Source organism: Cuculus canorus, chromosome 1 (assembly GCF_017976375.1).
Source record: "Cuculus canorus isolate bCucCan1 chromosome 1, bCucCan1.pri, whole genome shotgun sequence".
Classification (NCBI taxonomy): domain Eukaryota; kingdom Metazoa; phylum Chordata; class Aves; order Cuculiformes; family Cuculidae; genus Cuculus; species Cuculus canorus.
In genome coordinates, this window is record NC_071401.1 from 26,988,772 (window position 1) to 27,016,641 (window position 27,870).

General features: G+C 36.8%; 1 protein-coding gene across 2 annotated transcripts in view; it reads left to right on the top strand.

The window, feature by feature from the left end:
- Positions 1-27,870, top strand: part of FREM2 (FRAS1 related extracellular matrix 2) — a 126,703-nt gene that overhangs the window by 53,463 nt on the left and 45,370 nt on the right. For both annotated transcript variants that reach the window (XM_054054736.1, XM_054054744.1), the window contains exons 3-6: positions 13,039-13,185; positions 15,452-15,682; positions 18,217-18,342; positions 19,234-19,485. In XM_054054736.1, coding sequence (XP_053910711.1) covers positions 13,039-13,185; positions 15,452-15,682; positions 18,217-18,342; positions 19,234-19,485 — 756 coding nt within the window. The remainder of the gene's footprint in view (positions 1-13,038; positions 13,186-15,451; positions 15,683-18,216; positions 18,343-19,233; positions 19,486-27,870) is intronic.

Sequence of the window (27,870 nt, forward strand, 5' to 3'; positions counted from 1 at the left end):
CACTGCCCCTTACGGAGCTACTCAAGTCCCAGCTTAACAAACTCTCTCAGGAATCAGCAATCAGCAGGGCTGAGTAGGCTAAGCAGAACATCAAAGTAGTAAAGCTTTTCTGGCACGGATGAGTCTTGTGGCATTGCCCTTTGTGCCATGGAGATGTACCAGCTGGAGTTTTTTTCATGGCTCTAGCAGGATGCATGTACTGGGTCTTGCCCCGTATTCATGTCCTGACGCACATTAAGGTGTCTTGGTAATTGAAGATTAAAATATTTGTCAGTAGAAGAACAGGGAGACTACAATATACACCTGTAATGTAAGCATAGACTAGAGCAACTGTGTCTGTGTTGAACACGTAGTTTTTAGGACAGTGCGCTCTCAAGTTTCATTTCACTGTTCCCTCCCATGTTCAACATAGCGACTTTTATCAAACTTATCCTGAAAGTTGGTTATTAACTGAAAGGTGCAAAGAAATGCTTATGTTTGCTTGGTTATCTTAGACTCTACTAGGCTGACTATCCCTCCAAGGAGCTACTCAGTGAGTATGTGAAGGGGTGAAGAACAGAGCTCTTGATCATATTTTAGCAGCTAAGGAATTTATAACATATGTGAATTTAATAACATGAGGCCAGAACCATGATGAAAGGATTAGAAATCTGTTTGAACAAAGACTTTTCAAGGTCAGAATATGTACTCTTGAAATGTTTATGTCAAAGTGCTTAAAAAACACTTATTGTGAAACCTCTTCTGAACTGCAGTGCCCAGTTTTCATCAACAGTTTTTGAAGAGCTCCACCACGGAAGGTGGAGAGAAGGGCAGGAAACTTCTGCTTTGTAGTTAGAGATGAGTTTTTGACCTGGAATAGTGATAAGGCTTTCTGTCGCAAAAGAAAAAGGAGGCAGCAATCTGAAAGATCCCTTTCAGTCAGATCTCCTATGGAGATGAACAGCAGAAGAGAGATCCTGTATCATTCCTAGTGTGAAACTTGCTTGCAGTAGACTGGGTGAATTTCGACTAGAGAGCAAGATGAGCGCCAGTAAGGTGTTTTCCTTTCCTACTGCTGTTTTCCCCTCTTTTCTGGTATGAAAGATACATAAATAATAAATGGAGTTATTAAAAGATAAATGGTTATACAAGAATAGGTGGAACTACTCCCTTCAATAACCTGAACTGATAAGCACTTTTAGCTGATATAACTTGCTACCCTGGGGCAGAGAGAGGGACAGAACTGTAGTTTAAAGATCAAGACAAGTTTTATGTATTGAAATTTGATACCATTTTTAAATGTCGGACTTTACAAACAAGATCAGTAATATATTCCCTCTTTGAAAAGGTAGGCGACTGAGGCCTAGACAGACAAATTATTTTCTTAAGTAGGTAACATAGTAGATAATTCTTTGGAAAGCTTAAGGCTTGAGTCCACCCTTACTAGTGGCAAGACAGAACTGACCAGTAGACCAGGTTAAAGCAGGAAAGTTTCTCTACAACAGAGAAGCCCATATCAGGAAGGAAGTTGAGGATGTGATTTAGCAAGGGTGTGGACATTTGTATGACTGAAGTTCTGGTGCAAATGTTAGAATGGTTGAAACTTTAATATGTGTCACATAACTTTTCGTATTTATCTTTAGACAGATCACTGTTATATTTTTATTTAATATGTGTTCATTTCTGTGGCATAGAGTGTTTTGTGCAGGAGGATCAGCAGTGTATTGCTTTCAGCCTGATCAGCTGGTGACTCAGCTTCCATAGGTGGGCTCAAATGTATGTCTTTCCAGAGGTGTTCAACAGTGGCCCAGCAATCAGTGACATTCTATATATAGCGTAGTTATCCTTGTGAAGATTTGAAGATTAATACTTATGTTTTCCCATCTGATGTTAAATCAATTTATATCCACACTTGTTCAGTACTGTAGAACAGAGGAAAAAAAAATCCAGTCAGTGTAATATATGCATCTAATTCTTACGCACCTCTCATTAATCAGTCCTGCTAAGTTATAATTCTTCTATAATTAAGGTAAGAAGGGAAAGAATTTTTCTTGTGAAACATCTAGAGGAAAGCTTGTCTTCCTAGCTAATAAGGCAGCTTGATAGGCAGCTCGACAGGAGTCATTACCTGGACGGATTTCTGTAGCCATCTGTTCTTATCTGGCAGGAGAGTTGCCCAGGCAGTTCTGATCTGGGACATCCTATTAATCTCACTGAGCAACTGGTGAGCTTTGTCATATTGTTGCCTCTGCCTTGTGCTCCCACCTTTGCTATATCCACTGCTGTTCACAACCTTACGGTCCCTGGGGCTTCTTCGGTGCTCCCTGCAGAATGAGCTTCCCGAATCCTGTAAGCCTCATTCTCCAGCATGTTCCTGCATACCACAATGAGCAGGGTTCCTAACAGGTAGCAAGGCCACTGTCAGATTTAGCGGGGGAAAGAAAATAAATAATTTGAACAACCATGAAATCAGTTAAAAATAACAAGTTTCATACTCCCAGCCAAAAGGAGGAGGTAGGTGATGACAGCTCTGCATTGTGTCATCGACATCATTCAGATTGCTGCAGGCTGAGGCATGAGGAGTTTTCGCAGCAGCTTTGCAGGCGCCCTCAGTTGTGCTGCAGCTCAGGGAACTGCTCTGGTGATGTTATCAGTTGCAGCAGGCGACACATGAGAGGCTGAGGTCATGTCCCGTCAGGTAAGCGCTATGCAGCTCCCTTTCAAGAAAGGGTGGAAAACACCTTCCTTTAAAGCTCAGGAACATTTGTGCTAGCTGGCATGTTAAAACTGCTGTGATCACACCTCCACACATTTCTGCACAAAATCTGAGGCAAAATATATAAAGTTGAGACCACAGACACCCAGGCATTCAGCTGCCTCTATGTGATAGCCAGCAAATTTGGTTGTAGCTGGACTTGAGTTGAGAAAAACATTGCTTTCTGGCCCTTAGGAAAAAGCTGAAGGATTTTGATTTCTGAATACCTGTGGGACGATGGTCATGGAAATCTTGACCAACTGTTTTCCAAAAGAATGAGTGATGTCAAATAAATTTCAGCTAGGCATGTAAAACAAAACCACCTAGGTATTTGAAGGTTAATATCTAATTTTCTAAAATAATCTTGTCATAACTGTTATAAATAGAAGGATTTTTATGTAAATATGCCTTTTTACTTATCAAGATTGCAGTATTCTGCTAGTACATTAAGACAGGGAATAACAGCTAAATCAGTAATCTCTTTTCAAGTGCAGTAAATGTAAGACATACATAAATAAATTGGTTTTTAAAATCTGTATCATGCTAAAAACATAAACTTGATTTTAAAGATGCAATTTTTCTACTGATTATTTTAATTTAATATCACTACTTATCTCAAAGTGTAAATGAAGATTGCATGCATATGCAAAGAGAGAAAGAGGGAAAGAGTAATAATGTGTTGGAAGCAACACACTATCAAGATTGAGTTGTAATAATTTTGCAGTCACTTCTATCCCCTGTCCCTCTGCTTTATATCTGTTGAGGTATGGGCTACTCTTCTAGGAAATTCCCAGTGGTCATATTATTCTGGATTTTTAGTTCTGCATTTCATTTCAGAACTAACTTATCTTACTTAATATTTAAATCAATTCCTCACGTCTTGAATTGAATCTTGTAAAGAATTTTTGGCTTCTCACAAATTTATTTTTTTCATCTTGCAATACACATTGTAACTGCAGCACAGGAATTTGAGATAAAATAAAAACATGGGAATATAATTGCTGCTGAAGGAATATGCGGTTATGTTCCATATGATAGGCCTCAAGTAACACTAAAAAACTTGTCATGGTATAAAAAATACATTAATGCAAAAATATTTCTTCCCTGAGCAGAACTAATACCTTTAAATGCCTTTTTACAAGGTATGCCTTAGGGCAAAGTTACAATGATTTAAAAAGGAAGCCTTTTTTGTACTTATCCATATCAACAATTTTGTAGGTCTGCAGTTTTTAACTCTGCCCTTCCTGAGGAGAACTAAATCACCTGCAAAATAGTTATAGTTTTGGCATAGCTTTAAAAGAATCAAAAGTACCACAAAGGAGTTTCTCTGGTCAAATAATGATAGAAGTTAAATATTTGATATTACCTGGTACAATTGCTCTGATATTAATTAAAAATAAATGTTAAATGCACCTGCCTAGCATTTGTTCTCCACCATTCAGCTGGGTATTTCATTTGTTGCATTGCCAGAACAGAAAAGAACCAAAATTCAAGTCTGTGGAAGTGCACTCTTAATAAAGATAAACAATTCAATCACTTTGACATGGAGTTACAAGAATAATTTTCCTACAGGTACTCAGTGATTAAAGCAAGAAGTCCAGTTGGTAAAATGGAAATGCTGTTCCATTTTATTTATAGTAGGTTTTGCAAATAATAACAACCTCTTTAATCCCTCTTGCTTACATTTTCCTCATGAGGCTGTAAAATTGAGATTTATGAATCTGGATTGTCATCTGAAATGGAGGGGAATTCTCTCCAAAGACAGTGTTCAACAGTTAGAGTTAAAAAGTTCAGCTATTCCTTCAAGGGACATGTGTGAATTTGACAGAAAAAACAATTTCATATACCTTATGAAAAAGCAGATGCCTCAGTTTCAGATTGCACCTACTTGTGTACCTGAAAATAATATTGCAAGCACTGAAATATTGGGCGCATATAAAGGGTTTGCAATAGTAGTGTCTAAACTAAAATGTGCTTTAAAGAAAGAAAAATGGGCATATGCTTTTCCCAGAATAAAGGAATTTATTAGAATAGTAGAATATTAAGTGAGATAATATTTTGATGGTTAAGTACTTTTTTCCTAGCTCTTATTCTGTTGCGTGTCCTTCATTTTTGGTGTTGTAGTACACTTTTCCATTATTACTCAAGAGTTTCAGGACTGAGGCTGAGGATACTCCATGATCCTCAAATTTAGTTTTTAAATGACGGTAGCTTTTCTATGAGCTAATGTATGTGAAGCACTGCTTTAAAAGTATAAAGCAGAAGAAAGTCCCATATGGGACAGTAACTAAGCTATTGGAGCTAAACCCGTTATTCTGTCAGACAAGCTTCTATTCAGCAGGAGCCTATTTTTTTGGGAGAAGTCTGGCGCCACAAAAGAAATTAGTAAGCAGAGAACTGAAGACTATTAAGTTTATTTTAAGAGTGTGTTGCCAGAGATCTAATAAATTTACTTATTGCTGCAGGCCATGCATGCATGAAGCCTTACTAATCCAGGTGGTGTATTTTTCCTTCAGAGGGAGGTACAGGGTGTGGATCCTTAGGAAAAAAGAAAGTATTCTGCTGTAGGTAATATGGGCATTGTTTAATGATAGATGTGACAGACTGAGTGGTATGTTTGGGTTTTCTGTTAGTACTGACAAGAACGTTTAAATTATTTTTCTAATGTGAAGTTAGTTTGTGACTACATGAAGTGGTAATTGGTTTAATGATCATGTAAAAATAACTTTTTAATAAGAAAATAATTCTTCTAAACCAAACAGAAGTTTTTGTTGTTATTTTTTATTATTCCACAGATGACTTTCAGAAATATTTGCATTTGCAAATTTACCATATTATGGTTCAGGACTAATTGTATCTTTGAGTTTCCTCAAGGTTTTCCGTTGTGTACATGTGAAAATCATGTCATCAGACTTTGGGTATCTAGGACTGGTGATTTGAATACTCTCCCTTTATATTCAATGGATTGAGCCGAATCTTTACCAAGTGTGATCCAGCTGGTCATAATCAGATATACTTGCAGTTCCTGAAGATGCAGTCCTTTCTATTCATATATATATATATATACACACAGCTAGCTGAAATTAAACATATATCTTTTTAAATCATAAAATAAGATTATATGAATCTCGCCTTTAAGTGGCAGGTCTCTTGTCTTCACATTTTTTGGAACAGGAACCAGTTGATTATGTTCCTGTACACTGGAACTTAAGCAAAATCATACTGTGTTTTGCCAGTCGTGGTTATTCACTGGAACTGTTGAATTTGGGTACTCTGATTTTTTATTTATTTTTTTTCTGCTGAGAAGCAGTGGTCATTGTTTTTCCAGTATGCAATAACATAAAGTATCATTTCAAAATAAGGAATTATCTTTACAATAAGAGTTACTTCTGAGAACAAAGTGCTGCTAGCAGAGCAGTCTTCATACCCCTATACCTCCTGACACCCTCTGTTTTCTGTGTTTAGTGAGACATAATGTTCAGTAGTGGTCCTTTCCAAATGCTTCTTCTACTGGCCACCCCTTGAGTTTGTTTTTTTTCCTACTTCACTTGAATCTGTTTATATGAGTTAGTTCTCCAAAAAGCTCCCAAACATTTTACTGTCTTTCTCATCCCTTGCTACTTTCAAATAAAGTTTAAAATAATCTGAATAGTTTAAAATAATCACTGATAAGTGCCCAATAAACAGGGCAGTACCAACCAAGAGACAGGTGGCACCCTTTTATTTTATTTGCTTTTTTTTCCCCCTCCTGTTCATCACCATGGAAACAGTGTCAGGGCAAAACAAAATCTTTCTTCCTCTTTGTTTTGTGACATCTTTTACATGCAGTGTAACAGATTTGGCATGTGCCTGCAAGCACCCGGAGTTTCTTGTATGTCTGCCTTCCAAACACTGGTCTATTGGTGACTGCTTGACCTCAAATACTGGCCAGAATCAGGTGCATTCATTGTAGCTTCAGGTTATTATTTACATAATCCCAATCCTTTAATATGCTTACATTCATCAATTTTTGTCAGTCTGGGTTGGTTTTTTTTCTATATTCTACGCAGGCTGAAAGAGTAGATTCTGATTATGAATTGTTCTGAGCACATTGGGTGTTGAATGCCTCACTCCCATTGACTTTCAGAGAGGCAAAAGGTATTTCTGGAAAGAAAATATTGTCAGTTCTGATTTGTAATCAGAATAGGTTTGTATTACTTAGAAAGTGTACGTTCTATGATACAGATACTTACAGCACATCAATTTCTAAAGAAATCTTTCTATGTAAACTATGTGGTGATCCAATGTATCAATGGGATTTAGATCAGATCTTTTGGTCATTGTCATCATAGTATCCTGTCTGGCTGCACTGTGAATGTTGCATGATTTTAAAATTCTGTAATATTGTATTGTTGGTATGTACATAGACCAAGTATTGTATATCCATTTTTTGTGACTGTATTAATATGTAGGTATATCTGATTACTATACTAATGGGTTTGTGTCTCATAACCTGTCGTTGTTTTGATTTTAGCCTACCTTTAATTTCCTTTAAACTTTTTGGTCTTTTAGAGGAGAATCAAGGCTGCATTTGACATATTTTAATTTAAATCAGAAAAATTAAATCCTAGACTCTAACTGTCAGGAGAAAATATTATCTGAATGGAATCCTATATTTGTTCCCCATCATTAAATACTGAACAGTTGCTAAATCTTTGAGTGGAGCAATGAGGCAATTTCTTAATCCAAGCAAATGGTTTGAGATATTTTATTTTTAATCAGGACAAAAATACTTATGAAGTTTTGCTTAGAAAATCAAATATACAATCTAGAATTTTTAGGTTTTACTTTAAAATTTGTTTAAATAGACTTCGAGCATTTGCTTAGTATATGAGCCCAAGCAAATGCAGCCATTCCAACTTGGGTTTTGGGGTTAGACATAAAACAGAAGCAAAAAAAAAGAGTTAACAGAAACTACTGAAAGGTCAGAACTGTCTGCAGTTCATTGGATACCAGCAATTACACTCCAGGCAAACCAAGTCCATAACGCTGGGAAGTGTGTGTTTTCTCATGAGAAGTCAGAGAAAGCATTGTTTAAGTCAGTAATCACTAGAGGCTAGTTTAGGGGGTTGGTTTTGGTTGTTCTGCAAAAATATTGAGTTACAGTGGCAGAGAGAGTGCAGAAAGATGCAGAGTTCAGCAAGTTATTTTAGTGATTGGAGTCCATTGTAGTATCTTTAAAAGACTTATAAAGGTGAAGTATTTTAACGGATGTCTAACTGGATAAAATTATTGTGTTAGCTTATGCATTGTTGAAGTCAATTCAAAAGTTTCTAATGGCACATTTTGTGTGCTGAGTTTACTTATGCTTTTCATTTCTGCATATAGTTTTACTATATGAAATTAAAGCAATTTTACAGTATATGATGTGAGGGAACATTTATTTTCTAGATGTGGGGTTTTTAATATTTTGACAAACAAAAAATTTACTTGAGACCTTTGCCATTTTAACCTGGTGCTAGAGTGTACTGGGACTGTGACACATGGGAAATCAGAGTTGTTGAAACTATGTGCCTTGAGCTGAACATATTATATCTTCTCTATATTTATTCTGATTAGCAGAGTCACCTAACATTATATATTCTTTCTCTAGTCTCAAAAAAACATATTTATAGAAACCATGAATAATGACTAGCAAATAGACTGGGAATAAAAACCTTGAGAATTTAAGGTTGACAGGAAGCTAAATAGGGAATTGTGCTGTTGGGGGCTAAGATTTATGCATTTCACATCACATTTAACTTCTAATAAAACTGTTGAGGTAACTTTATCCTGGTATATAATAACTAAGTTGGCTTGGCACAGAATGAGTCTAATCAGAAGATGAAAAAACAGATTAGATGTCTCAAAATGGATAATTCTCCTTTTTTTTGCCTCTCTCTGTGGTTTTTTTTTTCCTCTGGAGGTTGAATTTAAGTTCAGGAGTGGGCTTTCTTTTTCAGATGGTTCATGTACCTGCTGCAGTGGGGAGGTCCATAGCAAAAAGAACAGAGTGGTGATTACTTCGGTAACCCTGTCTTAATGAGGCATCCATTAAGGTCGAACATTTTTAACCAAAGAAGAAAGACTGCAACTCTTGCAGACATGTAAAGAGATCAGCAAGCAGTAGCAGAACTTGGAAAGAGCTGGAGAAAGAGAGAGAAAACGTGATTTGTTAACATGTGTTGTTATGTCTTTAATTATGTCATACAATGATTGCTGAACTGTAAGTGGACTGTTAATAGTTCACAGTTGCTCTGGTTCTTCTTATTAAGGTCTTTTTGCAGTCTGTTTAGGAAATAAAATGAGAAGAGAAAGGAGAAAAGACCTAGGGAAAAAAAATTAAAGAAACGCTTCTTTCTTAATGCTTTATTTACCAGTTTTTCTTTTTCCTCTCCTTCTTATTATTCTTTGCTCCTCTTGCCAAGATCAGCTCCAGCTGTGCCTTAGCCTTCCTGACCACATCCCTACATAACTGGGCAGCATCCCGCTACTCTCCCCAGGTTCCTGTCCCTGCTTGCGCTGCCTGTGCAATTCTCTCTTGCTCTTCAGTTTGACCAGCAGGTCTCAACTCAGCCACACTGGTCTCTTCCCTTCCCTGCCCAATGTCCTACATCTGGGGACTGAGCGCTCTTATGGTCTATGAAAGCATCCTTAAATATTTGCCAGGTCTGTTCTGCTCCCTTGTCCCTGAGGGCTGTATCCCAGGGAGTCCTACTGACTAACTCCTTGAAGAGCCAAAAGTTTGCTTTCCTAAAATTTAGGATTCTCACTATTCTCACCTGTCCGATATGCTTCAGGACCTTGAACTCTACCAATGCATGGTTGCTGTGGCCCAGGCTGCCTTTGATCTTGATGTCACTCATGAGCTCCCTTGCACTGGTGACCATCAGGTCCAATATTGCATCCCCTTGGGTGTGGGTATCTGTTACCTAGGTCAAGAAACTATCTTCGATGCACTCTAGGAGTCTCCTGGATTGCCTACAGCTTGCTGTGCTACATTTCCAGCAGATGTCAGGATGGTTGAAGTCCCCCAGTAGCATGACAGCTTGTGAGCGTGAAGACTCCTGTAGCTGGAGAAAGAAGGCTCCATCAGTAGGCTCCCCTTGATCAAGTGGCCTGTACTATACAGCAAGTACAAGGTTCCTTTTGTTGCCTTGGTCTTTTATTCTCACCCATAAGCTTTTGGCCTGTTTGTGCTTATTCTTCAGGGACAGCTCTTCATACTTCACCCATTTCTTGACATAGAAGGCAATGCCTCCCTTCCTCCTTCCTGGTCTGTCTTTTCTGAACAGGCTCTAGCCATTGATAACCACACTCCAGTCATGGGATTCATCCTACCACACTTCAGTGATGGTAATCAGGCCATAGCTTTCCAGAAGCACAGTAGCTTCCAAATCCTCCTGTTTGTTGCTCAAGCTGCATGCATTTGTGTAGAGGAACTTCATCTGGACTGTTGGCCGTATCACCTTCTTAGTGGAGTAGCCCTTATATCCATCCCTTCAGGTGTTCCATGGAAGTTTCCTTGTCGGCTCCTACTACCTCAGAAGCACCCCCCTCTCACCGCCCAGCATGCCCCGGAGCAACAGATGGAGGGCCTATACTAGCACCCTGTCCCTCTAACCATAGTGTGTCATCCCACATCTTGTCATAGGCAATCCTAATATTATTCCACTCCTTGTTCACATCTAGTTTAAAGCCCTGTCAATGTGCCCTGCAAGCTCCTGAGCTGAGACCCTCTTTCCCCTTTGAGAAAGGTGGCTCCCGTTTGATGTCTGTAAGTCTGGTGCCACCTAGGGCATCCCATTGTCAAAAGAAACCAAGTTGTTACTTTGACACTTATTTCCCTATGAGTAGGGTCTGCTCAAGGTATCAGACCCTCTGTTCTCTTCAGCAGAGAGTATTCTACAACCATGACTTGCCTTGTCTTCCTTGTGACAGTTGTAGTAATATGAGAAGGGTGGGGGGTGTCATTCTGGTCTTGGCCCCATTGTCCACTGATTGATCCTCCACAGCTGGAGCCTCATATCTATTGCACAGAGGCACCTGAGGAGGCATGGGCAACGAGGGGGTTCTCTTGCTGCTCATTTTGTGGACTAGCTTCCACTTGCTACTTCCCCTTAAGTCCCTGCCTACATCCTGATGGGGGGAGGATACCAAATCCCTTTTATCAGGGGCCTTTTCTGGTGGTTGACTCTGTTCATGTTTCAGAAGTTTCAGGGTGTTGTTCCACCAGTCTATTTCTTGTTCTGACTCCCTGATGCTCCTCAGTCTGCCTGCTCCCTCTTGTAGCTCTGTCCACCTGTTCACACCTTATACAACTGTTGTCAGTTGCTGAGTGAGCATCTGCCTTCAGTGAGATGAACAGGTTATTTTGTTCTTGCTATAGAATTTAGAGGATTCTGCTGAGTAATAACAAGCACATCCAATAGGATGATTACAGAACTTGATTCACCATGGTCTTTCATATGCGGCATCCAGAATCTCTACATCGACAAGAAATGCCTTTTTACTGTGGAAAATCAGTGAAGAGATGGATGTAAACTGTACATGAGAAACTAATGCTATGCTACATTTTCTCAGGAATGTGTTAATCTGATTTGAGTTATTCAGTCTGTTGTACAAATACGTGGTTTGTAGTCAGTGAAACAAGTGCTGGCTCTTTTTAGCTATTACCTTTCCAACTGAAAAAAAAAGTAGCATTTTAAGCTGGACCTTAGAGTGCCATCTGTTTGCATTTGTGGTTTCTGGACTGCTTTTTTTTAGAATAAGATAAACACCATGAAGCCTCCCATTTCAATAAGCTTTCTGGTTTACAGTTGTAGAAATCACATTAATTGTAGAAGCAACATCTTCATTTCTACTGGGAGTGAGCGATTAGGCTGAGATACACTCAGATTTTAGGCCAGTGCATAATGTTTTGAAGCCAGATTTAAATGGCATCTATATCATTCTGTCCAAGACTTAGAGGGATGCTTCCTGGATTCCTGTATTGTTCTAGCTTCCAAAAATGTAGCCTAGTTCAGCTGATAAATATATGGACTTTTTTGTTTGAGGAGTATGGTGAAGTTACTTTCTATTATTGTAAGAAGAAATATGGTCTTCAGCTTAAGGACGATACCATCAACATGATCAGCTGTCAGCCAGAGATGCTGACTTGGTCCTCGTGAACCATTCATTTTCCCTAGATGAGTGTACTGCTTGCTGTACTAAGCTTTCACTTCACAATGTTTGAGTGCACAGAAACCATCTGTGTTCAATGAGGCTGCAAGGAAGCTTTTGTGCTGCTTCTATGGTAGAGACTTTGGAAGGAGTTTCTGGAGTCTTCTTTCTTTCTTATGGTGCTACAGCTGTGCCTGTGTAAAAAGAGCTCTTGATGATGTCTTTTGGTCTGTTGAAAACTGACTCTCAAAACACATCTCAGCAGCTTACTCAGTTGGGGGCATTCATCATTGTAAAGAAAGGTCATAGCAAAATAGTTTAAGATAATTCCAGTAAGCATTTGTGTCACTCTAAGTCTCTGTAAGTGACACAGGCAATTGTACTTAACCCTACATTTACAAGCGTGTAAGCTTAGAAGGGCATCAGTATAGCTATAAACTGTAATGTGTATCAGGGATACTTAATCTTGTTTAAAACATTTCCTAGTAAGATGTGAAAGCTGTTCCTAAAATCATGCAATGCTGATATATAAATTCTAAACACAAAAGAGCAGAAATTATTAGATTTAGTGAAGAAAATACTGAGTTTTAGTAGCAGGTTGCATACCTGCATACTTGCATACAGTCTAAAAGATGGTAGATATGATTTCCAGTCTCTCAGAATAATAAAAGTCTTCCAGTGCTTCCAGCAGTCTGATCATATCGAATAAGTTCTGTGTGATATAGTGCCTTGTGTGTTATTTGGAAATAACAATACAGTTCACCATAAACTTGAATCATCTAGAATTTTTGTAATTTCTAAAAAGAGCATCCCAGATATATTTTGATTAGTTCTGGTTCTTTTTGCTTAAGAAAGAAAAAGTACAACATTAGCATATCCTGGAATAAATGTGACTAGTTTGTATGCATCTAAGATAAACTTTATTCATATATGTACCAAATATATCATAGTTGAGTTCTTTTTTTGTTATTTTTTAGTTTTAAATCTTTATAACCTTTGGATTGGAATGTCTGTGATGATACATGTTTTACCCAGGATACAGGCTGCACTAACCTCAAAAGACAAAGTATAATTCAATAAAAAAGAATAATGAATAAATGTATCTTAATCATTTTGTTTTGCAGGAGGCAATAGGCTGACGAATCAACATTTTCGCCTAAACTGGGCATGGATTTCCTTAGAAAAGGAGTATTATTTAGTAAATGAAGACTCCAAATATCTTGATGTTGTTCTTAAACGGAGAGGTTACCTGGGAGAAACGTCTTTTATAAGTAAGTTCAATCTTAGCCTTATCAATTGCTTCTATAAATCACTTGCTAACTGATAAAATATCTCAATACAGCTATATCCCTTTACTGCAGTTTGATACTAAGCAAGCTAGAATCAAAGTAGTATATTTAATTATCAAAGCAAGTATTTATGTTATGCTAACTATGATTTCTTTAGTAATATGATGATGTTTTATTTTTTTCATCTTCTGCAATTAGTTTTCCACTTAACAAGCCAAGACCCAGTCCCACTTTCTTGGGTTTGATGGATGCCACTATTGTATTTGTTTCACAGAATGCAGTTTCCATACAGATTTTATTTGTCTTATAGTGAGAAAATACAGTTGTAGCAATTCAAAAGACAACTATAAACATACATCATTTTCCAGGAAAGCTGTTGTGAGCTGGTCTGAGTAGCAGCTATGAGCATTAGGCTTGTTTTCTTCACTCAATGTTGGCAGTCAACTGAGTCTAATATAGGAGGTGTTGAAGGCTGTTTGCAGTGTCTGGGGAGTGAAAAGGCAAAAGAAAGATCATGTTATCACATTCTGCAACCTCACACCTGTCTCAACCCTTTGAGTGTGTTCCCATTCTCTTTCTAGTGCTGCATTTGGACCAGGGAGTATTTTCCTTATACACTGTTATGTCAAAATCTATGTTAAGCTTATACTGCTTAGAAAAGACTGGTCTTGTTTAGGACTGGTCTTGCAGACCATATGGAAGCATTTACCTGGCACAGAGAAAAAACTCATGCTTAGAAATCAGTTTTCTATTTAACTCTCTTTCTGAATAATAATCTAAGCTTCAGGTATTGAGAGGTAGCTAAACTACTTATTTTGGTACCTTATATAGGTACTATAACTATGACTAACTGGTTCTAACTTTAAAGGCACTGTTTTCAACAGTGAATTAATTTGATAATATATTTCTTTTAAAGAAAGTAAAAGAATAAAAGAGATTAATTAAATATAAAGTTGAGGATGTGTGGTTTAAATTAATTTCTGGAATGGCTACTCATTTGACTTATGATCCTTCAAATAGTATTTACAAATTTTTCTGCCTATGGATTCAGTTTCTGAATTGAGCTGATTCAAAGTCCAGCAAATGCAGTTAAATTAACTTGCCTCTGACTACCTTAATCCTGCAAAATGGAATTACAGAGTTGGAAAGAACATAAAAGGTATTGGTTAAGATGTTTACCTGCCTATCTGGTCAGTGTGTAGTGCCAAAGGAGTTGAAGGGTTTTAGAAATTATATGATGTATTGGCTATGGCAGTTAGGAGGAGATACAAGCAGGAGTCAAGAAAAGTGAGGTTTGTTGAGAAGGTTGATATGTTTTAATACATTAAAAAATACAGTTGGAAGAAAAAGGCAGAGAATGGAAAAGTTCTAAGGTTTTTCTGATATCCTGAGAAAGATCTTTAGGAGTGGTCCTGTGGGGTTCAAACAGAGGCCAAATGCATGAGTTCTGAAGGACTGTCTGATTTCCATGAGGGTCTGTCAGACAGCCTTAAACTAGGAGGGAAACACCAATGAAAAGCCATCTAAGAGCAACCGGGATCCAAGGCTGTAAGGTTGGTGTTGTCTTAGTGGGATGAGCTGTGTTGGATTTTATCCCTTGGCTTTGCAGTTTCAACTTGGCTTGAGTTTATTGATTGTCACTTTGCAAGCATTGAATAAGAGGATAACAAATTAAAAAAAAAAAAATCCTTATTGTAGTAGGAAATGACCACAACGATTTAAATTGTACATCTTCTTTCATCCTTATTCTGTATGTTTTACTCCTTCATGTCTTTGTGTTTTCCTTAGCTTTCCCCTTGAAGGTTGAACTTTCCAGGTGTGTTTTTGTTTTTTTCTAGGAGAAGTAAATGTTTCTGAAGGTTTCAGGGAGCATGTTATTTAGATGTTCTGAAACAGTAGACAGCCCAATACGTTAAAGTTGCGGGAGCTGGGGAGGAAGTCTGTAGCCCCTTTGGGCACCCATGGTTGAATTATGGAGAAATGAAAGCTCGACTGTAATCTCTGTGAATGTAGGGGTTTTCTAGTATAATAGTTCAGCTTTGGCTAAACTGCCTTTCATAATGTTAATTGACCTGTCTCCACTTCTATGTGTGACATCAATATAAAATTAATCAAGAGTAACAGTTGACTTGAAAACTCTCAAGTTGTGAAAAGTATACTTTTCTAAAAGTTATTTTTTAGAAGTTTAATTAATGACAGAAAGGTTGCAAGGGATTTTTTTAATGACCTGAATTTCTGATTTTGGCAGGTATTAGCACCAGAGATGGTACTGCCAAGAAAGATAAAGACTTCAGAGGAAAAGCCCAGAAACAGGTGCAGTTTAATCCTGGCCAAACCTTAGCTACATGGCGAGTACGGATTTTGAGTGATGGTGAACATGAACAGTCTGAATCCTTTCAAATTGTTCTTTCTGAGCCTGTCATGGCTGTTCTGGAATTTCCTGATGTATCTACAGTGGAAATTATTGACCCAGGAGATGGTAAGAACCTTTCCAGCACTCTGCTGCCAGTATGTGCATATACCAAAAGATAAACTGGAGGGAAAATGCTGTGAGTAACAGGGAAGAAAAGCCTACCTTTCCTCGGAATATTTCTGAAGACGGTCTTGGGCATTGAGAAGCCTTTTGTCCTCTATCTCTTGAAGTGTTTCATCCATGCTACTAAGATAGCATGCTTTGATGAAATAGCTGCATTTTTTCTATGATATATTATTTCTAGATTTTTTGCTTAATTTCGTTTTCATTTTAGGTATAATAGGTTTTTGGTTCAATGTGTTTGCAAACAGAGTGTACCTGCACAGGTAGCTGGAGGCTGACTTGATTTACCCTCCCATGATAATTCAAGTGGGAGAGGATGGTATAGGAAAGTCCATGCTGGTTGGTCCCGACAAGTCTTTAAACTTACTAGTTAATACAGTTAGGCCTTAATATCAAGCTGAGAAAGAAGTTCAGTAAGGGTAAAAAATTATGGTTAAATGTAAATGAAGAAAGAAGCTGATTAAAAAGAAAAAAAAAAAAAAAAAAGGTAGAATTGGTCTTTGGCTTAGCTTTTCAGTTGCATCCAGACTCTCTAACACATGGGCCATGGTCACACAAAACTGTCCTTGAGGAATCTTTCAAGCATTGAATGACTGTAACAGTTTGCAGGTAGAAAAACTGTTGGAGGTTTCTTAGTTCCTAGTTACAAATGCAAGTTAAACCAGAGGTTATCTGACATTCATATTTAGTCACTGAGAAAAATAGTACTTAATTTGAAAAGCAGTATGTATGAGACACAAAAATGACTTGAAAATGTGTTAAAAATCTCTTTTCTATTGTCAGTCAGATCGCAATGTAAATTAATTGTCTGAGTCTTCTTAATGCTAATGATTTTTTTTCCTATTTCTTTTATTAAGACAAAATTTTTACATTCCTAGAGAATTTGTAGTAAATATACATAAAGTGAGGTTGCATTAGAGAAAATCAAATGCACAACTGCAAATCGAGGAATATCTGCAGGAAAAATAGAGACTACTTTGAGGAGAAGGACTGGATTTTCTAATAAGCCTTTAAAGTGTAGGTTATAACAAGATCGGATGCTGACTGAATAGAAACCATCAAAAGTTTTATTTTGCTTCCAATGAAAATGATTTAAAATTCATTTATTTGAATGGTGCAGTCTTAACACAAAAATAGAGCTTGTTTGGAAAGCTCTACCAGCCTCTTGGTCTATGGGACTTTAGTTAATTGTTTATTAAAAAAAGTGGTTGCATAAAGATGTATTTTCTTATTCTAGCTGAGATTATGTAGATCTTTCTCCTCTGAGCTTTTATGTTATTCATAAGGTCTTTTAGACTTTTATAGTCTCATTTTACTCCTAGTTGGATAATCACGAGAGACAGGAAACAGAATAAATCATATTCCTGAATTTATTTAAAGGATGGAGTTTTTTGTTTTGTTACCTTAATTCTAAAGGGTGAAATAAAAGCAATAAATTGGGTCTTTTTAATGTTCCCTTCTGATTTACTGTAAAACAAACAGGTATGGATTCAGTGTTTTTCACATTGAGTTTTTTGACTTGCTGGAGTAGTGAAAGTTTCTAGATCTTATCAAACCTGAATTACAGCATTTTTATTGCAGGATTTTGACCTTAAGTAGAGCTAGTAGTATTTTCCAACTGGAGAAGTAAAACCTGGAACATGTTTTCAAAGAAGTCACATGACAATTTTCAGAACATTGTTTGCCAAAGTACTCTGAAATAATGGAAAGGATTGCTTTGTGCAGTCAGCTGAATGACTTGATTTGATATTATACAGAATTATGTTTGGATTGCAGTCAGGTTAATTGAACTTTAAAGGTGCTTTATAATTATACGCATAACTACTTTCTGTCTTAGTTTTTGAGAGAATAAGAACAAAATTGACCCTGTATCCCAGTAACAGCATAAAATTCAGAAATCTGAGGATAAGATAACAAAGGAGTTTAAAATGCTTCTTAGTGGTTTTTTCCCCCAAAAGACCGATCTGAGATTCTTTGGTCTGCTACAATGGCAGGGGGATGTGGGTCGGGGGTTGTTGCTCTCCGGACTCCACTGACTGTAATGTCTAGCTCTCCTTTGAATGAAGCATGAGTGTAGACATGTAGCCAATTCAACTCAAATGTCTGAATCAGATATTCTGTAGTTAAGAGTTAAAAATTAAATACAGTGGAATTAATAAAAATATAGGACTTGTGGACAGGTTCTCCAAACACTGACTGGCAGCATTAACCCTAGATAAGTAAATTAGTCACTTCAGAGACTACTTAGTAAGGACTTGTGAATTCTGACCTAATGATCTGACTTTCTTTTCTGTTTCTGAAAGACTAAGCAGCTCTAATTCTCTTACTCTTTAAGTTTTTCTTAAAATTTAGTGCCTTTTTTGATAAACAGGAAATATTTGTTGCACTTTTCAATATGCTAAAATGTTCCTAGCTGTTTTACAGCTGACTTTTTGAGCCCATAAATCTACATAAACAAGTCTGTTTGTTCTTTGCAGAATCAACTGTCTTTATTCCTCAGTCCACCTATACTGTTGAAGAAGATGTTGGTGAATTATTTATTCCAGTCAGAAGAAGTGGAGATGTGAGCCAGGAACTGATGGTTATCTGTTACACACATCAAGGTAACAGGATCTGCTATAGGAAAAAAAAAGGCAGAAGTGAGACAGAAAAGAAAAAATAATTGTTCCTTCTAATTCATAATGAAATTATTTATCACTCTGTTAATTACTTTTTCATCTAAATATCTTCAGTCTCAACTGGAAATATATTCATCTTTGCATTCTTAGAATATCATTGAAAAATTAATTATTGAAAAATTATGTTCCAAATTTCTACTACTTGTTAGAAGGTGAAGACGATCTGTGTTCTTTATCTTTTGGCAAGATTTTTATACGCAGCCCCATATACCTGAAAGTGATGAGAAGTGAAAGCATTGCAATGATTGCCCAGGATAGCCTTTACTTGTTTGTATCATGAAAAAATTGGTATAAAATGATATTGCTTAATTGCCATGTTTCTCCTTCCACTATCTTTCTATCTCCTGTTAACTACATCCACAGAGCAAGACGACTCTACACCAGTGCTTTTATTAAATTTTTTTCGTAAGGAGAGATATAGCAACAGGGGTTTTTTTTGTGAGGAGATCTGGAATCAAAATAACTTGTTTTCATCGAATTCTATCTTTTTATCATTAATTTCTGGTACATTGATATCTTCAATGGGGAAAATATACTAAGAGTTAACTGGTAATACTCACAGGGTCTCTTGTGATAGACTATAGTATTCCTTCTGATTGAAATGCTGCAATGAATTTGAGGAGTGATGTGCTTGCATTGCATCTTATATAGAAGTAGTTTGTCCAGGGAGCTCAGAAATGTAGCCTGGTCAGAGGTTTCAGCTCATCACCTAAAAGTAAACAGAAAGTAAAAGATAATGAAAATAAAATTCGGCCTGTGTGAAGGGATCATTATAGCAATGGTATGTAGAGTAACTGTTTTCCTTTTATGCCACAGGAACAGCATCTGGCACTGCTCCAACTTCTGTACTCTCTTACTCTGACTACATATCCAGGCCTGAGGATCATAACAGTATTCTACGTTTTGACAAAGATGAACGAGAAAAAATGTGTCGGGTTGTCATCATAGATGATTCCTTGTATGAAGAGGCCGAGACCTTTGACGTTTTGCTAAGTATGCCGATGGGTGGAAGAATTGGTGTAGAATTCCCAAGCACTCGAATTACCATTGTACCTGACAAGGATGATGGTAAGATATCATGTAATTAAGTGATATTTCCAGTCCTGGGCAGAAAATACAGGTAGCATCACATTGGAATCAGAAGCTGGATTTTTGCTCTTTTTGAAAATACTATTAGAAATCTATGTGGGTATATTAAAATATTTAGTATTGATGTTTTATGGTTTGATACAATCACATAAGCAGTGATTAGGAGTGAGGAGATGCCCCTTTCCATTTCATCACAGTAACAGTTATAATCTGAATGTCACACTATAGGGACACCTTTGTATGTGTGATTCTGAGGTTGCATCCACAAAGTCTTCATACCTATTGCTTTATGGTCCAAAGGGCCATATTAGAGGCTCTGATGGACCAGAGGACATCTGGCAGCTGCTAAGAGGGAATCTGTATTCCTTCTGATTTGATGTAGCATTTAAAGTTCTTCCTAGAAGTGCCCACATATGCTTCTTATGGTTTTTTTTAATAAAGCAAATAATCAAAGGGCAGTAATGTCACTTTAGAAATGCCCGCTATAAGGAAATGCTAAGAGAATCATGTCCTTTGTTCAAGTGGTCCATAGTCTAATGTATTGCGTTGCAAGTTGTTGATTGGTGAGAGCTCTGTGACTAAGGAATAGTAGAATCAGCACACTGTATCGCAAACTATTTTGAAAAATACATGTAAGTATTATTACAGCTTCAAGCCTCACTTTCAGTGTCCCTAGCATAGGTGTGGCAGTAACAAAAAGGTTCCCTGGTACATTTGCCTTCATTTATGCATGGACTTTGGAGGCTGACACCTCAACTGTAATTCTGTGGGACGAATACTGATAAGCTAGTTTAATCCTCTCCATGAGACCATAAACCACCTATTGGGACAGTGTCATATTTCCTAAAGACGAATGTGAGGAATTATATAGTACAGTACTCTTTGAAAGTCTGATGCCAACACAGAGTGTTATTATCAGCACAGAGATTTCTCCCTAGTTAAGGATATAAAAGGCAGCTTTTAAAGGCAGGAAGTTGACACCCATCTAATTGCAGTGTAAATACTCAGTCTGCCTAAAATTTCTCAAGTGTAATCCTGTGACAGAGGTGACATTGTTTTCTTTCTGAAGCATTTGAGTCATCACGTAACATTAATAAATACAAGAGTGGGAAATAACACTTCTTGTAAGGTAACAGATCAGATATGAAAAATAGAGATGAGCTGATACTGGAGCATCTTAACTTCAGTGGGAATCTCAGTGCCTGGGAGGAAACACTTTTGCATACTTTTTTGGTATTTAAAATAAGATAGTGTCATTTATCAGCTTATAAAGTCATTCTAACAGTAGCCTAGAGTGACTTTGAATAAGAAATTATGAAATTAACCAATCTAAACACATTAAAGAAACTAACAGTTCATGAAACTCCCGCAATATATCAGGGAAGTTAACAGGATATCTCCTTTATTTTAACATTACCATTAGAAAACATGAGAAATACTTTGTTTTGTATGCCACGATTCAGTTTTAATTCTCATATTCCCTGCATTTGTGAGCATAACTTGCCTTAATGCTACAAACTTTTAAACAGAATTGTTTAACAAATATGAATAATTTTATGGGATATATTAAAAAAGCTGACATGGAGAAGTGTTTGGGAAATTCAAGCAGAACATTTTCATTATGTAACAACTGAAACATCTACATTACTGAAAGATAAGGGGGCTTTGATGACTAGATTTTAATCATTTTTATGAACAGACACTTGTCTTTTTGCACCCAAAATGTTACATATGGCATATTTGAAATGGTGTGATAGAGTTCCTTTTTAGTGTTCTGTATCAGTGAATGTACTCCCACAAAAAAAAAAATCCACAGTACTGAAAACCTTACTGACAATTCATTTGCCAGTAAGGCATGACTGATTTAACACCCTGGCAGTCATGACTGAGATCATTCAAAAATAAGCAGAGGATTTTAGGTAGTGCTGGTTATTATTGTTTCCAGTACACAAAATTAATTTCAGTAAGTTAAAACAGTATGCTAAGTGAAAGACAACAAAAGTTTCTTTAGCTTTTAAAATAAAATTTAGTTTAGAAAACGCCTGAGATGGAGATGGGTAAAGGCTTTAGCACATATGTAATAGTCTATGAGCTATGATAATGTTACCATAGTAAATTCTGTAGCCCAGGTTAGTCTCCTTACTTCACATTTACTGATACATTTTTCTCATCATCTGTTTAAATAAATCTTCCCCGTAGCAAAGTTTCTTTGGAAAAATGTCACAGCATGTCATTAAGTTATGATTTCTCCAAGTACTGTGACTGCATTAACATCCATTGACTTTTTCAGATCAAAAGGTACAAACCCAAAGGTCAAAGTTTAATACTACTACATGAGACCTTTCCTATGGAAGTCAAGTCAGCACTGGCAACATTACCTTATCTCTTCTGGCATTCAATGCAAGTTAATTAGGAAACATTCACTTCCAGTACCTATCATCAAAGTCTTTTCTTCTTCTTTTATTTCCAGAGAAGCCCTCTAGGGTCTAACTAAAATAGCCGAATTGCTAAACAATCATGGCAATGAACAAAAAGTAAAAGAGGTGTGCTCAACTTTCTAGTGAACCAGAGTATATTAAAGAAATTCTTGGCAACTGAATGCTTTAATTGGGGATTATGCAGTTGTGCAGTGTTGCCAAAGCAAATTCTTAAATATAGTCATAGCATATAGAACATGCACAGGTACTTATGTATCAAGAAAAGGTGATTTTAAAATTGGTGCTGCTGTTGGTACATTTCTTACATTGGAAGGGACTTTTTGTGATAGGTCCTGAAGTTGGAGACAGAAAGAAAACATGAAAAAGATTAAGTTAATGGAATGCACAGCAAAGTAAGTTGTGCATGGAAGTCTTGGATTCTGAGTTACACATAACTACAGTTTAAGCACTCAAAAAAGTGAAAGAAAACATGGATGTTTGAGTCAGGGGTGATAATCAGTTACTGATCATGAATCACTGGAAGAAAAGCATACAAGGCAAAGACCTATGCAAATCACCCACTCTGACATGGTAGTAATCTCACTTTATATTAGCCATCTGTACATTTAGACATGTTATTTAAGCAAGTTATGCAAGGATCCTTATATAGTTAATGAAAAGAGACATATACTCCCAGAAACCATCCCACTTGCATAAGTATCTAAACTGTTGAGATCAGTCACTGTGTGTTCCTTGTGCGTTTCAGTGCCTTGATTTCTGACAGTATATATAAACCCTACCCTTGGAAATGTAATTTGCCATTCATTCCAAAGTTACAAGCACTACTGGGAATGAAGGAAGGAATCATTTCTAAATTTTTGTTGTTAAAACAGCTCGTACTATGAAATGCCATTAAACAAAAGAGGGATGCATAGCTATTCTTGCTTCATAAAATAATTGTGATTTCTAAAGAAAGTCTGAAAGGATCTAGTTGAAATCTAAAAAAAATGAATGCTGAAGAGTGTTTCAATAGGTATTTAGATGTTCAAGATAAAATCTGGAAAACAAAAAAATTGAACCATTTGCCATTCAAATGTGAACTAGTGTTACTCAATATAGCCAGAATTGATGAACTGAATTACTTGTCTTCATGCCTTTTAAGGATTTGGAGGATGAACAGAAATATCTGAAGAATGTGAGGTCAATTGATTGGCTCAGGGCATACCTGTCCTGCATGGAGGGCACAGAGTTCAGCATAAAGCTCATTTGGAAGAGGTATTTTACATAATGGATCAATATTATGCATTTAGGAAAAGGAAGATAAGGATGCTGTACAGTTTTCATTACTCTTAAGGAGGGGGGACCCTGAAAACACTCAGACTCCAATCTTGCATGGACATGCCTTGATCCCTAAGTGAGATCAACCTGGAAACACTTTTTCCAACTGACACTGTGAATCTGAAATCATTTCACATACATAGAGCAAAAATAAGCTCAAACTCTTTTGTTAGTGTTCACCTGGCAATGATAAGCCTGTAATTTGGTTCTAACAGTGTTGCTTTGTTTTGTGTAACAAGTCTGATACAAAATATTTTAAGCCTTGCAACAAGGCTTGCAGACAGAGTCCTGCTTGTTTTGATTGTCGGGCTGCTGCTTTAGACTTATTCTTGCTCTATTTTGCACTGCAAGCAAATTTTAAGCTCTTGTAATCACATTTGAAAACCAGGTGTGTGATGAATGTAGAGCTGGAAGTTTGCAACTAAAAGAAGACTTAAAATTATTTTGTTTGGTTCAATTTTTCATCAGCAGCTGTCTTCCCATGTGATTTTAACTCCATGCTACTGTATTTAGTGTTGCCATGAGAGCACACAGCCTTACAGCCAGGCTGACACACAGTCATTTTGCCTTAGTGGAATTGTTGAAGCCTCATGCTGTTCACAGCAAGAAGTACATTAAATACATTTGTTCCACTTCATTCGCATTAGATGAGTAAGAAGCCATTCAGACTTCTACTTGGCATTTCTACATCGAGGTTGGGAAAGCAAAGGATTCAGGTTTATGTTGGAGGTTTGCTTACCATTTTATTTATATATACTCAACAGAATCAATCACTCATATCATCCACATAACAGAGGATAGCATTATCTGGGAATATTTTACAGCTGAGTACACTGGGTGGGGGTATGATCATGGTATGATAATGCAGAAAGCCAATGTTAGAAGTCAAACAGAACACATTAATTCTCTAGTCTTCTGGAGATTTCTTTAAAATGCTTGCTGTCACTCCCCCTACAGTTAATTAAACTCTGGAAATCCTTAGACCGTGTTCTGGACATCAGTAGCTACTAGGACTTGTCCAGCTGTTTGGAATAGTAAAGTCGATATTGACAGAGGCAGAAAGTCGGCAATGCAATGCTACATTATAAATAGCATGCTTTGCACTAACTGTCCCAGTAGGTATGCAGTATCTACTTTTAGTGTGTGTACTGAGCCAAATTTCCAGCTGATGATAAATAAATATTGTAGTAGTAACATGGTTTGTGAGGATATCTTTATCCTACAAAGCTGTCTGGAGTCTGTTTCCACTGGCCTTGAGACAGGCAATCAAATGTGTTTTTCTTTTCAACAACACAACAATAGGTGTGCTGTAACCTAAATTGAATCATAGAATCATAGAATCATAGAATGGTTTGAGTTCATTGATCTTGGTAGTTAATTTCTGACACTCTATTTGTCCAGTTTTACTTACAACCTGAACACTGTAGAAAGAGCATGCCCAGTGTTATATTATGGGCTATAGTAATGAATTGGCTGTATATACTTCACCATTCTCTAGAGGTGACTAAAATAATAACTAGTTCTTTTTTTCCTCTATACAGCCATCTTTGACTATTTTCTCTCTCTTTTATTTTAACAGTGCCTGTGGGTCTGATGTCTCTAGCAGTTCTGTGTAGCTTTTAACTTCTTTTGTCCTCTCATTAGGTAAAATTTCTGTGTGACCTCTCCCCTTTCCCCCATCTGTGGCAGGTGGCCAGATTGGCAACTAATCAAAGGAAAAAGTGGAACACAGCCAATTTATGACACATGTTATACTCCCAGTTTCCTTTACTTATAGTTTCTTATTATCACCTGTTCAAAAGAGTGAAAAATGCACAATTTATGATGATAGCCTTAAAGATTTTGGAAAGTCTTTGTTTACGGTCTATCACAGAAATAAATTAATGTTATATCTTACAGCAGGACATTCTACAGAGGCAGCCAGGCACATTTATGATTTGCTTTCCTAGCACTATCTGTTACTGACATTTTATTATATGGGCCTGTATACAGGTACACACTCACACATCATATATACTTGTATATGAACTAAAGATGTTAGCTGAATCTCATCTTCACTTAGATGCTTAATAAGTAGGTATATAGTCAAACTTTATGATCTGGGCCCCTTTAATAGGTAAGGAGGACAGACCATGACCTCCAGGTGGTAGTTTGTCACGTCTATTTCAGATGGCTTCTTCACAATAGAGGACTCAGCTGGTAGAGCAGTGTATCTTTAAGCATTCACTACTGCAGGTTCTTAAATGGTTGACTTACATATGCATTATTACAACTCTCTGTGAGTGACAGTAATATTTCTAGTAATTATTGTATTATATTATATAATATTATATAATATTATAGTATAATATTATATAATATATTATATTATAGTATATTATAGTATAATATTATATAATATTATAGTATTGAAATCTAGAAAACAGCTTTTGAGTTTTGCACTCAAAGAACATAAAATAGTTGATAAGCAGAAAATACAAAATTACATGAACTGTAGAAATTGATATTTTCTGTTAAAACTAGAATAAGTTAAATGAGATGGTGTTCTTGCATACTGATGTTGTCTTCCAGAGCCTAATGAATCATTGTTTTATGACACTTTACTCAAGAGTACATAAAAAATCTTTCTCTCTCCTGTCTTCCTCTAGCATGTTGTGTTTTTTACAACTTTTGTCTTTGTACTACAGATCTTTATTTATTATAGACGGTTTGAAAATGTAATGACTGCCCAGCAAACTATTCTAAATTAATCATTTGTTCTGAGTTGCTTACAATCATAGGGAATTAATGTAATGACTTAGTGAGTGCTTTGCATGTTTAAGATTTGGGTAATCAAGTTGTGTCCATTCATCAAATCCATATCTGTCCAATTCAGACATAAGAATGTTGGGGGGAACCGTGTCAAAGTTCTTGAAGAAGTCTAGGTCGATGACATCAGTAGCACTTCTTTTGTGAATTTGTGGTTATATTTCTTGATATGGATGTAGATGTGAGGAGCACACTTTGGAAGAGAAAAATCAAAAAATGTTATCAGAAAACCCCTGGTTTTTTAAATTTAGTTATTACACTCACCCCCTTTCTACTGACTGCTTTTTCTGCAAGGCCCAATAGTAAACTAATCACTAAATTAAAAAACATGTTTAGAAATGTTTCCGTGCTATATATTTATATAGCATGAATTCTGAAATACTGCTCAGCTTCTCCCATTTGTGTTTGTAGAAGTCCTCATTTGTTATCTGAAGTGTGAATCTCTGACTCTAAGCACCTTTATAGTTTGTCTTCTTGTGAGGTATCTCATGTGCGGTATATTTAAATACTATTGCCAAACCTTCCATTTATCTGCCTGCTTCTGTTCCATCAGTTCATTGAGAATTTGTTACTGATGCCATTTCCTGGGCCTCTTACATAAAAATAATCTATTCTTTTTAAAAATAGAATGTGTACAAGATTCTGAGTGGGTTTTATGCTCTGTGGGGGGGTCTTGCCAGTAGGAAAATGGTAGATGAAAATCAGATAGTTGCTGCAGGCAATACCATCACATTTGGATGTGTCCCCAAATTCCAAAGTGTTTCTTTCTCCAGCTATTAATCTTTATATTTTTATTAACATTGGTAAATTAGGCAATTATCTGCCTTATTGAACCATGTGCAAGTGATTGGAGCTTGTAGCAGGAAAAATCTTTCATCTCTCTTCTCTGAATCTGGACATAAGAAAAGCTTCTCAGACATCTGTGATCATTCAGGTAATATCAAGGTCTGTAGGTTGTATCTTATGCAATCAATCATAGCAATGCTACTTCTACTAATAAATATTTTCACGTATACATTATTTCATATATATATATTAATTTACTGTTTTGGAAAAGTAACAATGCTTCTCAGCAAATCAACAAAGGTAAGTTAATTGCTTCCAAGAGAAGGTAATTTATAATAGTCAACCTCACACCTTAACCTTTCTGCTGAAATGCCAGTTATAGCTGCGGAACAAGTTAAGACTGTTCCTTACCATCTTGTACATAATAGTTATCTACTTGTTAAAAAATTAATCTTCAATTTCTAGGCATGCCTCTTGAAGAAGCTGAGCTAAAGCATAGCTTCATGCTATCAAATGTCTTTACTCTCCATGATTCAGGCATTCTCTGTAGTTCTAGTTATTACTGAACCATTGTGAATTGCAACCTGACATTAAGGAGAATCAGTATAAGCTCAGTTCTTCAGGCTGCAAAGTACACCGCAGGCTGAACTTGCAGCAGGGATGAGACTGACAAGAAAAGGAAAGAATAGGTGACCAGAGATGGGGTGTCACAGTAGCCATCTTACTGTCACCTCGATCTTGCGGCTAGGGTTGTGGTCTACTTCCTTTGCTGTGCTACTTTTCTCATATTTGAGTTTTACTTATTCATTCAAATTTTTCACGGAAAGGGTCATTGGGCACTGGAACAGACTGCCCAGGGAGGTGCTTGAGTCACCTTCCCTGGAGGTGTTTAAGGGACGGGTGGATAAGGTACTGAGGGGCATGGTTTAGGGATTGTTAGGAATGGTTGGACTCGATGATCCAGTGGGTCCTTTCCAACCTAGTGATTCTATGATTCTATGTAGCAGAGAGGTTA